The sequence below is a fragment of the Homalodisca vitripennis genome, chromosome 6 (assembly GCF_021130785.1).
Source record: "Homalodisca vitripennis isolate AUS2020 chromosome 6, UT_GWSS_2.1, whole genome shotgun sequence".
In the NCBI taxonomy this organism is placed as follows: Eukaryota; Metazoa; Arthropoda; class Insecta; order Hemiptera; family Cicadellidae; genus Homalodisca; species Homalodisca vitripennis.
In genome coordinates, this window is record NC_060212.1 from 74,114,262 (window position 1) to 74,131,972 (window position 17,711).

At 35.0% G+C, this 17,711-nt stretch overlaps 1 protein-coding gene across 2 annotated transcripts in view; it reads right to left on the reverse strand.

Moving 5' to 3' along the window:
* The window catches only part of LOC124364464 (fl(2)d-associated complex component-like), a 65,635-nt gene that overhangs the window by 19,671 nt on the left and 28,253 nt on the right, over window positions 1-17,711 (reverse strand). For both annotated transcript variants that reach the window (XM_046819973.1, XM_046819972.1), the window contains exons 7-12: window positions 8,890-9,061; window positions 7,737-7,825; window positions 6,307-7,164; window positions 4,763-4,883; window positions 4,448-4,525; window positions 3,093-3,284 (exon numbers count right to left, since the gene is read on the reverse strand). In XM_046819973.1, coding sequence (XP_046675929.1) covers window positions 3,093-3,284; window positions 4,448-4,525; window positions 4,763-4,883; window positions 6,307-7,164; window positions 7,737-7,825; window positions 8,890-9,061 — 1,510 coding nt within the window. The remainder of the gene's footprint in view (window positions 1-3,092; window positions 3,285-4,447; window positions 4,526-4,762; window positions 4,884-6,306; window positions 7,165-7,736; window positions 7,826-8,889; window positions 9,062-17,711) is intronic.

Below are 17,711 nucleotides of genomic sequence, written 5' to 3' on the forward strand. Positions count from 1 at the left end.
TTATACTTCATGAAAAAGTTGTTTTTTTTTCTAATACTAAAATTATGCTGTTAGAACTACTTCAAATGTTTTAGGTCTAAATGATATATTTAAAATTAGTTTTATCCATTTCTAAATTAAATTCAACCATTCTAGAACTTTTTGTGGTAAAGAATACACAGGCAAGACAAAAAGGCCACTAAATCTAAGAACTATAGAACACAAAGACAACATAAGAAAAAGTTAGTGAAAAGTCTAAAATTGCTTAACATTACTAATATAAAAATTATCATATAAATTGAAATGAAGCTAACATAATTTGCTGTAATTAGAATTTTTTAACAAAACCTAATTGAGGTTTCAAACTTAAAACTACTAAACCAACTACTAATTCATCCACATGTTGAAGTCAGATCACTTGATTATAAAAAAAAAAGAATTAGCTCAGAAATCTAACAAACATATCAAAATTCAAGAGTAGTCATCCAATAAACTCCATAATAATATCGATCAAACGATAAAAAAAAAGGAGATACAATTTAAAGATAACACAGAGGCTTCTGTTAATCTAGCTCTTTCCCCAAACCCACACCACCCTGTCCTTTGTTGGCATTCAGAGATGGCACTGAGCCAGGCTGTTATGATGAAAAGGTATGAACCGTGTTAAAGACATCCAGACAATTTGCCAGCTATGATGCGTACATTAGTGTTTCAGCCATACACCTATGTTGTGATATTTTGTTAGTTTTTAACTAACTCGTAGTTAGATTTCAGGTTAATGTTTGATATTTTGATGTATAACTTATCTGTTGTAAATTTTAACAGTGACATATTGATTGCCATCTGTTTGAATTATCTATTTTTTTTAGCATGCTTAACCTCGTTTTAGGATTTGATACCTGAAGAAGGTGACAAACAACAGTTCTCAAAATGTTGTTTCTATTGCTGCAATACATATCAATAGCAGGATGTCCGTAAGACAAATTTACAGATTCTGACCAACCTGAAGCTTACTTATGACAAACAAATAAAGAGTGTGACATGACTGGCAAAAACATTACCACTTAACCTATGCATTACCAAAATATCCGTGAAGTTTCTGGTGATTCCAAATACCACTAAATATCCGTAAAGTTTATGGTCATTCCAAATACCACAAAATATCCGTAAAGTTTATGGTCATTCCAAATACCATAAAATATCCGTAAAGTTTCTGGTGATTCCAAATACCACAAAATATCCGTAAAGTTTATGGTCATTCCAAATATTTACTAGAGTAGTACGTACTAGAGATGTTGCACTAAGCGGATGGTGAAATGGAGCTGAACTCAAAATTTGTACTAGAGTAAAGTTAAAGTTTGCCATGAGTTTTCTATCTTCCTTACTGGTCTCAAGTATTATTTGGAATACAAACATACAACTTTGTTAAATATCCATGTTCTCGCCAGCCTTTTAGTTAATTATATTGTGAGTAAACTAACTTCTTCATTAATCCTTTCTTGAGATTTTGAATATTTTGCAAATAAACTTACTTTGCCACCCTTAACCCTTAGAGCGCTGAATACAAATTCCTATCTTTTCCGCTAACGTGCTATTAACGTAAAAAGTAAATGTTTAACTTCTTTAAAGTTCTATTTCATTTAATATTTCTAAAGTTAGTATAGGAAGAAAAAACATTAAAACAGAATATTTTAAGATTAAAATGTATAAAAAAACTAAATATGGAATTTGCCAATTTCTAAAATATTTTTGTGAATGAAACACTTTGAAGCATGAAGTGTTTTAAATTGAAGTCACAATTTTTGAAATAATATAACTGTAAACATTTTCAGAAATAACGTAAAACACGGAACTCAACACAGGAAAAAGCTTTCGCACAGGTCTCGTGAACAACAGCACTGTTGCTCTCACCACGCGGAAATCCCGTAAGACGCGCCAGTCTGCAGGTCAGAATGGCGTTCAGTTGCTATGACAACCAGTTTCGGATCGGTAACGGGTAGCCGAGAACAATGAATCAAGTGCAGTCGTTGCCTGAGGTCCGGACAACATTCTACCTCATGCTATCGGCAGTTTTACGAACTATATTTTACGAAACAAATAAAAACTTCGTTTGTGAGATTTACCGTAATACCTGTGAAGCGTCATTTTCACCGCACGAGATTTCCCCTTAATACGCGTGATAAGGGTTAAGATGAGTTTCATTATATACAGTTTTACCAGATTAAAAGTTAACCGTTACAGCCTTTTAATACAAAATTTTGATTACAAAATGTAGTAAAAGGTTATGTCTTATATAATATGTCTGAATACTTGGTGTCAAATTTGAAAAGTTTGACCATTAGTGGTGTTTACACAAGTTACGTGTATAAGAGCAACATACATATAAAATATTCATAGAACCAATTGTTTTAACTCAGGTTTAAATAAATGATGAACCAGCAATCTCATCCAAAAGAAGCACTAATAAAGTTACACATAATAAGTCAAAACTCGAATTTTATGTATAATTTTAAAATGATCTTTGCTGATTATCTATAAATAATTTACTTAATCTTTTTGACCCAGAATATTTGTAAAACCTGTCTTTTCATAACTCAGTGGTTTTCAAAATGGATATTTATACTGTTAGCTGAAATTCAGTTTTAACTTCAGAATACATTTTCCCATACTAACCAGATAAAACAAAAGTAAAGTAACACTTGAAATTAACACTTTTTAACATCAAGTAAATATTATGTCACTGTTTTCTAGTATAATATAGTTTAAATTACTTTTTTATGTTTATGATTTTAATTCCCACTGCAAGTGACAATTTGAATAATTGTTAATGCGACTCCAAACAATGACTTGAGCAAATGTGCATCTCTAGTCACTAAATCATCGCTTTGGGTCATGTCTTGACTCATAACTATGTTTATAAGAGAATTATTGACTGTGACACTAGGGCAGGAATAAAAGAAGATACATTTCTTGAATATAACACATAGATTGTAAACCTATAAATTTAAACAAAAATTTCCATTTTTAAGAGCAAATGTATTTATTGGCAGGAATCCTTTTAGTTCTAGAAAGCAAAATTCCACGATATTTCAAGATCAATAGAATTAACTTACCCTGAGTCATCAACACTAGTATCTCTGACGACGATATGGTTGGCTGACACAATCGTTTGTTCCTCCCTGGGCGGGTGGCGGGGCGGACGATGCTGCTGCTGTGGCCACTCCTCTCTCCAATCTCCACCCCCACCACCCCAACGGCCGCCCCAAGCTTCCCCTTCCACACCACTGCCCTCCCATTCTCCGTGCCTACAACAGGATACATTACTTAGCTTATCTACAAATAAATTATAATTTCAGTCAGCTTGTTTTGTTCCTTTGTTGCATCTTATATATGTGTGTGTGTGTGTATGTATGTATATATATATATATATATATATATATATACATACGTACATAAAGACATCCACTAATAAATCCATTCACTTTCTTATAACGCCAAGACAAGTAAAAAATATATTTCTCTAAGTTCAAAGCTAATTTTTATTATAGCTAAATTATAAAAGGTAAAAGCAAAAAAGTATTAAGCACGGCATTTTACTTAACTCTAGTGTATTTATTGATAAAAAAAAAGAATTATTTACAAAATTGTTAATTGCAAATAAACTTCAATTTCATTTTCTGCTTTGTATTCTTGGTGGAAGTGAGTAGGTTTTAATGAAAAAGAAATTTTTCATACTTCCACAATAAATTTATTTTAAAATCTTTTAAATTTCATTGTAAAAAGTAATCAAACTGAAAAGTTTAATTACATTTTACAATAAAATAAGATAGATATTTCAAACTAATCATAACACCACCACATGATGAAGAACATTAACGAGATTCGTAGTAGACGAACACTCGTGACAACAGAGAAAGCAGTAATACACGCCACGGATGTGTTTGGTTATGACTGTGTAGGAGATGCAGAAATTATTATCGGACAGTCGGAGTTAGGCAAAGGGTGTTCCCGTTCCCCTGCCGCTGAGTGAATGTCATTTATAAATACTTCCTTGGCAACCGCGATAAGCACGGAGCGTGCACCGGGCATTTTGAAAGCCTTTTGTGAACCAAAAAACTCTCCAAGAGACAATCTATAATATCGGATATAATATTGTATGTGGCGTTTTGGTCAGTCTGCCATCTAATATATCCGTCTACAGCGTGGGAAGAATTAAGTCAAGTTTTCTATACTTAAATAGTTCAGACAAAAAAAAAAAAATAATTTAAAAAAATAAGAAAAATAGTAAGCTAACATAAATATTTATATATCTCGTCAGGAGAGAACTAGACCTTAACATTTGGATTTTATCTACCTTTGAGTGAAAAATAGGAATTTGGGCAGTACGTAATTTTAAACGAAACCCTGTCCTCTAATGCTCTTCTTTTCTATGTCAAGGTAAATAGTGTTGTTAGAAGTAATGACAAACCTGTTCCTTGAGTCCCAGTCCCTCCTGGAATCTGGATAGTCCCAGTCCCGGCTCTCCCAGGTTCCTCTTCCTCCTCGACTGTAACACAAGCCACATAATTACATGCAGTATACCATAAATAGGAATAACACATACTGAACGGAATTTATGATACTGTAATAGCAAATTTATACCAGTTATCCCAAAATACTCAACCCCCCAACGTAACTTTGGAACTATTGAGAATGTTCAATAGTTGTATATTTGCAAAGGTATTTTTTAAACCATTTCTATTTTCTAAAAAAGTTGATGTAACATCTATATAACTGCACTTACCTCCTCCTGTCATCACTGAACCCTTGATTCATCCTCATGCTCCGGCTGTCCTCTCTGGAAGGGCTGTGATCCTTGAACATAGCAGGTCTCTCTGGGCCATCCCCTCCATACCTCGGACGCTCTGAACATCACAACAGATCCCATTCATACAGATTTTCCATCATACAGTACTTGGATACAGATTTATTAATAACTTTTTAAAGGTTTGAAAAGCCAAAAATGTTCAGACAATTAGGAAACTAGCATGATCACGTGGAACTAGTAATATTACACAAGTACTACTGGCTTGCTCCTTAAAATAGTAATCAAATCAAATTTCCAATACTTGTTCAATAACTATCATCTCTTTAATATTATTAAAGAAAATAGTTTTTAACTCTTTAAATATTACAGAAAACAAAAATCTTGTTTAAACCGATCTGAAATATGAACCACCAATATTGATGAAATGGGTGTCCAAATCTTTGTTATACTGTATTAGTGAATTGTCAGTTTGAATATATTACTATGCAGTCACTTCGATGGAATATTCTAATCTAAACTTTTAAGAATACATAACAAATTACACAACACATTTAGTGTTAATGAGATGATAAAGTATCACACATTTCCTAAGAATAAACTTTACTTGCTTTTGTATGAAAATTGTGTAAAGTTTCTAAAGCAACTTTTAGCTTTCCCAATTATAGTGTTGCAAATCTGCAAAGAATGTAATTATCTTATTCCTTATTTTCAACAGACATAAAGTTCAGACTGCACACAACCAAGTCGGGTAGAAAACAGCAAATTACTTGCAGTGGAAAAGAATGATCAAACTGAAAAATGGGCAAAATGAATAAAAAGTAGAATCTACTCAGTAATATCCAGTGTCTAGTCATAACAATAACTATGTTTGATGTAAATAAACAGAAGCTAATTCAAAATTAATCTACTCTACTGGATGGTTACTACTAATAAAGCAGAATCTATGTGGAAATTACATCTTAAGGATGAGTTACAACTAAGTTTGGTTTTATCAAATATCAGACCCACTGATCACACAAAACAGAACCGCAACAAATTTTTGGTTTGCCACTGTAAACTATTAATAATTTCATTTTTACTATACTATGCTGTATTCAATAGTTTGTATGTCTGCTTTTAGTGTACAAAACAATCTATCTATTTATGAAGACTGTTCAAATATTATTGCACAAAATAGTTTTTAAAATACCATATTGAAATGTCAGTTTTTTTTTATTACAAATAAATGATAAACACCATCTTACTAAAACAATAAACAGTAGATTAAGATACTCTAATTTTGAAAATAAAATGTCGTATTAATATATTTTGTTTTTATTAATTTATTAAGTACATCTTAATTCATTGACCTCATGTCTTAAATACATTGTACACGAAGAAGTGATCTAATAGGTTTACTTTTATGTTTACCAATTCATGCAGTTTTACAAGGATTAATATAAAAAGCACATAGATTTTAATATAGCAAAATGATTTACTTACTTAGAATTCATAACTTATTCAGAAAATGAGAAACTTACCTCTACGTGAGTCATATGGACTCTCATAGCCCTTGTCTTCTGCTGCAAGAGTTCTTCGATCAAACCTGTCCCTTCCTCTGTCTGTATTCCTCTCCCCATCTGATACCCTCCCTCTTTCCATACTCTTATTCCTCTCCCTAATCTCCATAACTCTGTCCAATCCCCTATCTCTGACGATTCCCCGATCTTTCTCCAGGGAAGTTCTATCTCGATCTCCAACTTTTTCAAAACTCCTTCTGTTGTCTGGAACTCTCTCATAACCTCTCTCTTTCTCCCTGTCGAAATCTCTGTCTCTACTTCTGTCCAAACCCTTTGGTTGTCTGTCTTTATCCCTGTCAAATGCTCTCTCATTCTGATCACCAGTGTTTCTGTTATCAAAATTGCGGTCTCTTTCAAAACTCCTGTCTCTATCACCTTTTTCTCTTCTGTCACTCAAGTTATCTCTATCTCGTGGCCTATCCTTATCACTAATACGGTCTCGTTCAGGAATTTTCTCAGACAAACGTTCTTTTTCCAAAGGTCTACTTCGATCTGACTTATCAACATTCCTATCGTAAAGTCTATCCCTGTCTCTGTCCTTATCCTTGTCTCTTTCCTTATCCCTATCCTTCCTGTCTTTGGTGGCTCTATCACGGTCTCTCTCCAGGGCCTTACGATCCTGTTGTGGTAGAGACATCAGTGGGGGAATAGTCTTGTCCTTGTCCCTGTCATCCCTTGGTCGCTCTCTGGTCCTCTCCTTGTCCCTGGCCAACTGTTCTCGTTCTCTCTGTCTCTCTCTGCATCTTTCCAAGGCTTCTTCTCTTTCCTTCTCACGAGCTTCTCTTGCTTTCTCCCTGGCACGAGCATCCTCATGGTCACCTATATGACAAAATACATGCACTAGTACCATAGTTCAAAATACTAATTCCAACAAATTGCAACCACAAATGAATAGAAGTTATAACGTTTTACTTAGACCTTTCTTAAAAAATTTATTCTTTCAAGTTCAAAATATTTCAATTTTTAATATTCCAAGTTTTAATTAACTCTATTTCCATTTTGAGAGTGAATATTTATTTCACTTAAACTATTTTACTTCTAAAATTAAAAACCTACATTAAATATCTCTTTCGAGAGACTTAAAACTTTTTACACTTTACTACTTATTTCACTGAACATTGACTTTCATAATATGTTGAATAATACGTGTAAGTGGTATTTATATTTCAGTTTTCATTCACTGAAATCTAATCTGCTCTCATATATTTACTAAAACTGCCAAAATCTATGTAGTTTTCAACTGTAATAATGTTGAATTGGAACTGTTTAATTCAAATTATGTTCTCATAAATGACATTTTAAGTAAAATAAAATTATCCCCGAGACATAAGCAGCAATGATGACAAATCTTAGCTTACATTATATGTACACACAAAATATGGAACACTTACGCTTGTCTCTGTCTGACCCAGTTTTCCTGTCTTGACGTCTGTCATCCTTACTTCTAGAACGATCATCATCTTTCTTCCTATCCTCAAGCCTAAAATAAATTATGAACCCTTAGTTATCAAACAATAACATCTTAATCATACTATCTTTTCTGTGTAATTGCACCAAGTACATTTTAAATAAACTACATACAGATGTGTGTCTATTTCCTGTTTAAAACTGTATGTAAAACAACGTTATCTTATTCAAAACTGTTGGCTAAAGAGTTGTTGAAAGAAACCAAATAATTGCCATAATATTAAGAACTAAAACCAAAGTGTATCAATGAACAAGCAATACTGAAACCTTCTTCGAGTTGTGTAAAATACAACACTGAAGTGTACATATCCATAAAATGAGTACTATGTATATTGAAAAAGGCTCCAGTAAACTCTCGATAATCCGCAGAGTTGACCAACACAGATACCAGAGATGACCTGTACAATTGCCAATAGTTATGTAAGTGATTTAATTTTCTAATTTTATTTCATTCCATCAATATTACAATAAGAGAACATACAATATTTACAACTGGAAAATAATGTACATACACACAGCATAAGGAATTCTCTAAATTCCAATCATGATATTTTTCTGAGCTAAATTTATGTTGTAACTGACAATAAATAAGTAGAAGCTATATCTTCTTACCCTTAGTAGAACTCACTGAAGAAAGTTTTGCTGATTCTCTTAGTACAATATTAATGAAAAACGTAACATTTAGTGGATGTATCTGTAAAAGGTTAATAAGAAAAATCAAACTTTCCTTGACACAGAATGACTGTGCAGTCTATGTTTTGTGCTTCTTCTGATCGTGCTTGAATGTTTAATATGTAGAACTTGTTCTCATGAAAAATTTTTACTTTGGTGATTCATAACTATATATTGATTTCAGCTTAACTTTATGTCTAAAGTTGTTTAATGCCTGAAGAAGAGGATAGATCTTTAAAACACAAGAGTTCTATTTTTGTACCGTATAATGAAGACAAATGTTCAAATCCTATTATCCTATTATAGCTTGATGTTTTTGTCTTTTTTCAAGTGTACATTATTTAATAAAATAAAATGGATGCAATAAACCTGTGAAGTTACAGTAAAGAATGTGAGTTAACTAACCTGGAGCGGCTAGTGTTACGGGGCTTGGTGTCAGGCGAGCGGCGGGGCCTGGACTCTGGTCTGCGCGGAGCCCCAGTCTTGCTGCTGCGGGGACGTGGGGGCGACTGGCTTCTCTTATGCTTATCCTTGCGCTCTGTTGACACCGACCGCTTGCTCCCAGGTCTGGAGCTCACTGTGAATGTAGGACACACCACACTAAAGTCACTGCTACAAATGAATAGTTGTACTGCCAATATTGTAGAGATATGAGAAGTGATTGAAAAGTTCCAGGATTGATTTTTATACATTTATTCATACAATGTACAAGTTATTCAAATTTATCTCCTTCAAAGTACTCCCCTTGGGAATCTACACACTTTTCCCACTGGTCTTTCCACTGATCAAAGGCCCCAGGAAAGTCTTTTTTGTACTGATGTTTGGCAGCTCCTTGGTTTTTTTCTTGCTATCTTTGTTCTTTCAGGGATCTCTTGAGCTTTGGGAACCAGGTCAAGTGAGTATGAGGGCTAAGGGATGAGTCACTACGTCTTTTGCACAAAACTCACGGATGACTGATGCAAAGTGAACAGGAGTGTTGTCATGATAAGGAACCCAATCACCACTTTGCCACAGCTCTCTTTCTTCTCATAGCATTACGCAATTGTCTTAGGTTTCAAGAATAAAAAAACCATTAATTGTCTGACCTCGTAAAAAAAAGTAGACAACACTTTTAGAGTCAAAGAAAACTGTAAGCATGACCTTCACATCTGATTTCCATTGACAAGCTTATAACAATAAACTGCCTAAATTTTTACAATCTGAGAGCTAATAGTTATATTATCACCCCTAACAAAAAGTGGAGTAACTATCAAAACTAAATGTTTTGTGAGAAAACATACAAAATTATGCATTATCGTAAATTTCTTTCATTTTTGAGCAACAGTTCCAGTTTTGGATAAATTTGCTATATTTATATTTGTAAAAAGTCATTACAACGTATGATTAACCTCTTTTTCAAGGCCTGGAAATATTATGATTTTTGAATTGCGGCGGTTACGCTATTTTGTGTTTGGGGTGACAATATGATGGTTGAAAAGAAGGAGATTTATTAATTTGCTTACGTATATAAAAACTGTATAAAACAATTTACTTAATTAAATAAATAAATAAATAAGGTCTTTATTTAGCAAGCGTCCATCAGTACAAAAACTGTTTTTCATGAAAACTCTTGTCAGACATATAGAATACATGGAGAACAATAACGTAAACCATAAAATAAACGTAAAACACTAAACTATAAAAACTAAACTAACCTGATGCATATGCATGGGTCAGGCAAACACCACCTTCACACTCCCCTTAAATTTCTTACAGCTATAACTTTTTAAAGTGGGTGGCAAAGCATTGTATTTCTTTGGTCCAAAGTAACTAAAACCCTTTTTCCCCGTTTCCAGCTTTGTCTTTGGTAGGTGCAATAGGCTGTTCTGACGGGTACTACGCACATTAATTTCTTGCCTGAATACCAGCTTATTCCTGAGGTATTCAGGTTTTCCCGTCTGAAGAATTTTGTGGACCAGATTGACGGTTTGCAAGTCGGAGACATCCATGATAGACAACACCTTAGCATTTAATCTGTACTCGCTGATGTGGTCGAATTTTTTCAGATTGTAAACGAATCTCAGTGCTCTGTTCTGCAGACGAGTAAGTATCATCAAGTTTTCCTGAGTCAGACAACAAGCAAAAGCTGGAAGAGCATAATGTATAGCAGGAAATATTGTTGACCGAACAATTTCCAGCTTGGAAGATTCTGGCAAAATTGTGCTTAATCTGTAAAGGGCCTTTAATCTCATTGTCACTGTTTTACATATACCTTTGACATGATTGGAAAAATCGAGTTGGGGGTCAAATCAGTAACACCAAGAATCTTTAGACTATTACTTGCCATCAAAAGCTTACCGTCCACAAATATACACCGTTCAGCGCAGCTATTCACAGACTGACTACTCGAAGATAACCGGTCTACAAGCATCACAGAACATTTATTAGAATTCAATAGCAAACCATGATCGTCTGACCATTTCTTTACACTCACTAAATCAGTATTGACATGACGGACAGCCTCAGCTGTTTCAGAGGGTTTAAAAGAAATCAATAGCTGTGAATCATCCGCGTAGGAATGCAAAGAACAGTGACTTAAGTGATCTTTCAAATCTGCTGTGTATATAAGAAAGAGAATCGGTCCTAAGCAACTGCCTTGAGGAACACCGACGAACCTAGGAAGTGCTGTCGATAACTTCCCGTTTACCTTTGTACGTTGCGTACGCCCAGACAAATAAGATGAAAACCATCTAACTGAGATATCATCAAACTGGTAAAATCTTAGCTTTGCTAGCAACAAATCAAAATTCACCGAGTCAAAGGCTTGGGAGAAGTCAAGGGAAGTAATCACACTCTCTAGGCCCTTATCTTTAGATGAAATAATTTCATCAATGACATTTAGAAGTGCTGAGCAAGTGCTAAAACCCTGCCTAAATCCTGACTGTGTTTCAGGAAGTAATCCTTCATATTCTAAATATAAGACTAGTTGTTCTGCCACAACTTTTTCCAGTATTTTGGAGATGACAGGAAGGATTGAGATAGGTCGAAAGTCTGAAACTAAGGTAGGATTGAGATTATTTGGCAGAGGAACCACCACGCTCTGCTTCCAACTAGAAGGGAAGTTGCCAGTTTTCAATGATACATTGACCAGGTGAGAAACTGCTCCAATGCAAAAGGGACTCAGGCCTCTAACCATTTTTATGGATATTCCATCCACACCAAATGCAGTACTTGTGATACTGTTCATCAACTCCTTTACCTTACTTTCGGATACAGGAGAAAAAGTGAAAGTAGAATCTATCCCTGCACATTTGTTACTGTTAAAGAATTTCAGTTTTTCTGTGCTCACTGTCCCGTTACAACCCATAGTTGAGAAGTAATGATTTAAATCTTCTAGTTCAACAGAATGGTCCTTTTCTTCAACTGACCTCATCAAACCACCATCTCTTAAAGTAGCCCAGAAAGTTTTAGAGTTTTTTGTATTCAAAGAATCAGTAAAATACTTCCTTTTCGCTGATCGTATGGCCACATTGAGTGCGTTACGAGCCCTGCAGTATGCATTCCTAGAAACCTGTGTTTTCAGAGACAAATAAGTATGTTTACAATTATTCTTCTTTTTTGTAAGGTATGCTATGTTTTAATCTCTCCAAGGAGCATTCTTTCTTGTTATTCTTTTTCTCACCAAGGGTGCACATTCATCAAACACTTGGACTATTTTTGTTGTTAACACATTAGCGATATCATCCACGTTTCGATGAGTCATTATGTTATCCCAGTGTATATTGGAAGCAACATCAATAAACGTATCACCGTCAAAATCTCTAAAATTCCTATATGTAATAAACTTTTCTTTGGATTTGGATTTTTTGCAAGGCACGTCACAGTAAGTCAACCTGTGGTCGGTGATCCGTCTACCATTGTGAGTAAAAATGTTGGAGGTATCAACCATTCCTACGTCAAGGTAATGGGTCTTGTCTACAAAATTATCAAATCAATAAGAGAAAATGAACTTTCTGTGACACGTGTGGGCTCCTTAATAATCTGAGAAAGGCCCATTGATTGAAAAATTCTTTCGAGATATTTTACATCTGCCCTCTTTTGGTTCAGAAGATTCACATTCAAATCACCCAGCAAAATCACTGAATCAACACCTGGTGACTCGTCGATGTACAGAGCGTGGATTAAGGAGCTCAAGGTCGAATAAGGAACGTCTGGGGGCCTGTATGCAATGCAGATAAGTAGCTTCAAACCTTTAAGATTAACCACACCGCTGATGTATTCAATACGGTTGTCAACATTTTGAAGATAAAGACGAACAAACTTAATTTCTTGTTTTACATAGAGAACTATACCTCCACCACCATCTCCCAAACCAGTGGGTCTATCACAACGATGGAGTGAATAGCAAGGGACATCAAAAACATGAGAGGGGGTCTCCGAAGATAACCATGACTCTGTGATTCCCAACAGGTCAAACTGGAAGTCCTCAATCACCGAACACAGCTCCTCAAAGCCTGTATTCAGTGATCTAATATTAACTTGAGCTACTCTACAACTGTTGGTAAAGTCTCGGTGCCGTTTCCCGACAGGTTACTAATTAAAGAAGGGGAAACTGAATCATCAGTATGGGATATCTGAGGGCTGGGACACACACCTTTTGGCTCAGCAGACACAGCCTCATAAATTATTTTCAATGAGTGAAAAATAAGATCACCAAAACAGTCATTTCCCTTCCGATTCAAGTGTGTCCCATCACGCGCTAGATGATGATATTTAACCACAGCGCTAGTGTCAAGGAACTCTACGTTGAAATTATTGCACATCAGCATTAGCTGCTCATTAAAATAAAAAAGGGCTTTCTGATTGATATCCTTTCTTGTCAGAACACTATTTACAAATTATGATAGAGTTTGGGAATTCTTGTTTTGCTGTACTCAACAGGTCAGCCATAGAGTGAAGCACTGTGCGCTTACCCCAACCACCATTATACCCAGGCCCCCCATTATAACCATGAACAAGGTTGTTTGTACCAACAAGTAGATATATTATTTTAGGTTGTGCAGATTTATATTTTCCAAGCTTATCTTTAATATGAGAAATTTTAGCTCCCGGATTAATATCCACGATAGCCCCACCATCTGCACACCTCTTCCCTGAGTAACGCAGAAGTGAGTCCCCAATCAACAAAACATTAGACATAGGAGTTTCCTGAATCTTCTCATTTGCTTGTATTGTATACTTTGGACCGCTTATGTCACTAGAAACCTTTACTCTTACATCTGAGTGCAGGACATTGCGATGAGTAAAGGTTTCTTTACCCACTTTAGAACTACTTTGATTTGGTACATTTACAGAAACCCTAGGTTTGTTTGTTTGTCGTATGAACGACTTTTGTTGCCATTTACCAGATGAATTGCAAATTGTTGTATCAACAACCAAATTGGTAATTAGTTAACAACCAAAATGGCGGACACCCATCATCTATAGTGAAAGTGCTCCATATTATAGTGAAGTTTAAGTGGTAAACTCAACAAAATACTTACTTAACTTTACAAGAACTACAAACATATCAACTGTAAGTCTAATTATAATCATACATAATAACTTCTTACATACCTGAAAGACAAGAAAAGAAATCCAAGAATCATGACAAAAGAATTGCACATTAGAACTGACATAAGCTTTAAAGCATTCAATAACATATTTTCACACAACCGTATAAATCACTAAATATTATTATAATCAGCAAGATTATCTGAAGTAAAAAAAAGGACAGCTTTTTAATGAACCAATATTTTAATACAAGTAACTGTCCCTAAGATAGTTTAGTGACGTCACTAAGACAGCCAACTCACAAGCATAAGTGACATATTAGGCCAACTCATACAGTCAATCAAATAGGACAGCTGTACAGTATGCAGACAGCACAGTCAGAGTGAGTAGGCCACAGGCGGGAGCAGTGACCCAACACCTGCTGACAGTGCAACCTCAGCACTTAACCACGCACAACTACTCTGCTTCAATTGCCTTAGTTTCCCTAACATTGACTATATTCCACTCACAAACTTAAATCTTCATTTTAACAATAGTTTGTTTAAAACATCTGACTTCCACCGCCTACCTTGTTTAGGTTGCTTAACCACTACTTGACAAGGAACTTGATTATACCTTAAAATCAAAGAAAATTATACTCATTTCAATTCACTTTGGAACCTGAAGATTTTTGACATAAAGAAGCAGCCAAACTTTTAAAAAACTGATTTAATTTTACATTGGAACCTGAAGATTTTTGACATAAAGAAACAGCCAAACTTTTAAAAACTGTTTAATTTTACATTGGAACCTGAAGATTTTTGACATAAAGAAACAGCTAAACTTTTAAAAACTGATTTAATTTTACATTGGAACCTGAAGATTTTTGACATAAAGAAACAGCCAAACTTTTAAAAACTGATTCAATTTTACATTGGACCCTGACAAATGCTTCATTTGAAATAAATGTAACTATTTAAATTTTGTCATTTTATTTAGTGATAAAATAAATAAATGACAAAAGACTCATAAAATTTATGGTGGACTATGAAATTGGACAGTGAAATTTTATCCACTTGACCAGAGAAGTAGCCAAATCTCCATTCAAACACTGTACTTTCATTTATTATTCATTGACCAGAAAAGTCAGCCAAATTTAACACTGTGTACTCTTATATACTCATCTTCGACCTTTTCAATACTGGACCTTCTGTCAAGACTGAAATTGACCCTGAGCTGGATACACTCCTTTCCACTATAAAATGTCTCAAAATAATAACAAAAAAACGTTCAAAGTACCCCTGTGGGAAATGCACTATAGGAGTTAAGTACTCTGCCATACGCTGTACAGGACCCTGCGCAATGTGGTTCCATACCAAGTGTGTAAATATGGACAGCAAAATACTCAAAACAATTACAAAAGCTGAAGCTGAAACTTGGCACTGCAACAAAATGTGCTGCTACATTTTCACAACCATCCCATACTGATACCAATGATACTCCCAATTCTCTTCAACCAGACACCAGCCTAAATGATTTCACACCATCTTTTACAGGAGATGCATTCTCACAGGTCACCGCCACACTGTATCACTCATCAACCCCAAATCATAGCGCTCCCCATAATACTTCAATTCAGGAACTGGAAAGAAGCCTTGAAGAGAATGGCTTACACAACAATGAGGAAAAACTAGAAATGGCAGCTAAAATCGGTGCAGCACTATTAAAAGAAAAAAGAATTCTTGAAAAGGAAAAGACCAATCTCATGGCCAATTTAGCATCTCTAGAAGCAAAATTGGAGGAGACTAAAGAAACTGAAGAAAAATACCTTAAAAAAATAGAAATTCTTCTAGAAAACGTTTATGAATACAGAAAAACAACTTGAAAAAGAGAAACAACACCGACTTCATCTGCAAGCTGCTTTTGAAGAACAAGACTGTAAACAAACTCAAACCCTCAATGAATACCTAACAAAGATTAAAGAATTAGAAAAAAACAATAACACAACTAAGAAGAGAAATTAAGCAAAAATGAAGTAATTGCAGACTGTACAACTGAAGAACACAGACCTTACAAGGAGTCAGACACTAATAGACACTTTTCAAAAAATCAACCAGAATCTTCTCTTGATATTACATTACTGCTTCTAGAGATGGCTCACTGAAATCCAAACAAGACATTTTAGAGCAAGAAGTAAAAAAGATTGGAGACAGAGATGACTCAAAGTAAACAAGAAGTAACTTTGGAAGGCAAACAAGCAAACTGATCTCACCATACCCCATTCTCTAAAAATCCATAGCCTGTCTACACTTAAGAGAGCCAACACTCCCAATAAAAATAAAACTCTTAACATCAAGAAAAACCACTGCAGCATATCACTACAGATGGCTAAGAGCAAATCAAAACAGCCCATACTCCACCCTGCCAAAAAGGCAGAAGAAACAAGTAATGGAGTAAATCCAGGTTTTTAGTCAACAAAAAGGACAATGCTCCCTACCCATGCAACATCTGGAGAAAGATCCAAAATATACTCCAAAGGAAACCTTAAAAAAACCCAAAGTGTTTGGAACTTTTAGAGTACACAAAGGACCTCCAATGACAGCAAAAATTCGCGAAAGCAATGACACTTTTTTAGACTTCTTCAACAAATACATAGGTGAATCTTCAACCGAAATCAAGAGAACAGCAGACACCTACATGAGAACAAAATGACAGTACTAATACAATGTCTCAGAAGTCATCAAGTAATTTTTTAGAAACAATGCCATCTAGCAAAAACCAAGGGACTAGAAATAGCAAAAACTGGCAATGGAAGACAAACACACGACATCCTTAAAATTCTCCACCAAAACACTGACAGAGTAGCCAACAAAATTGATCATGTAAATGAACTTCTAATCAGTACTAAACCAGAACATACTTATTCTTACAGAACATGGACTAAAACAACCGCTCCTGCTTAAACACACGACTTACTGGATATACACTAATCACATACTTCAGCAGGAAACATCACCAGAAGGAGGGGTTGCAATATATGCCAGTGAAAAACATCTCACTACACTCTGAGGCCATTGACATATCTGATCTTTGTAGAGAATTGACATTTAGAAGGTGCTCTAGTAAAAATTAAGACAGAGCAATACATGTGTTTATGTTCTGGTATCTACAGAAACCAGGGAAATCTGGAAGAAGACCTTGAGATGATGTCGGAGATATTAAACAAAATACCGACATCAAAATACCCGGTGCTAATAATGGAGATATTAATATTGACATTATAAAAAGTGGACCTGACCAAAAACACCTGTCGGAAATTCTCTTAAGTCATAAACATGACACGACTGTCTCTTCCTCCTACTAGAATCACGCCTACATCAAAGACTCCATAGATTGTGTCTGTACAAACCTGGACCATGAATACTTAAATGTGACGATCATTAATACAGCAATATCAGACCACACTGCCCCAACTATGTACAATTAGAAACATAATGAAACACAAAGATCAGTCCTTGACTTCAGAAAATAGAATACTCAGTTCGAGAAAAACATCAATGAACATGGGGAGTCTGCTAGACCTACAAGACTGGAAAATAGTTCTCGAGTCAGTCTCTGTAGATGAATCATATGAAAATTTTTGCAAGATTCTGACAAATGCTTTGGACATAACCTGCCCTGTCACCAAGTCAAAAAGGAAAAGAACAAAGCAAAAA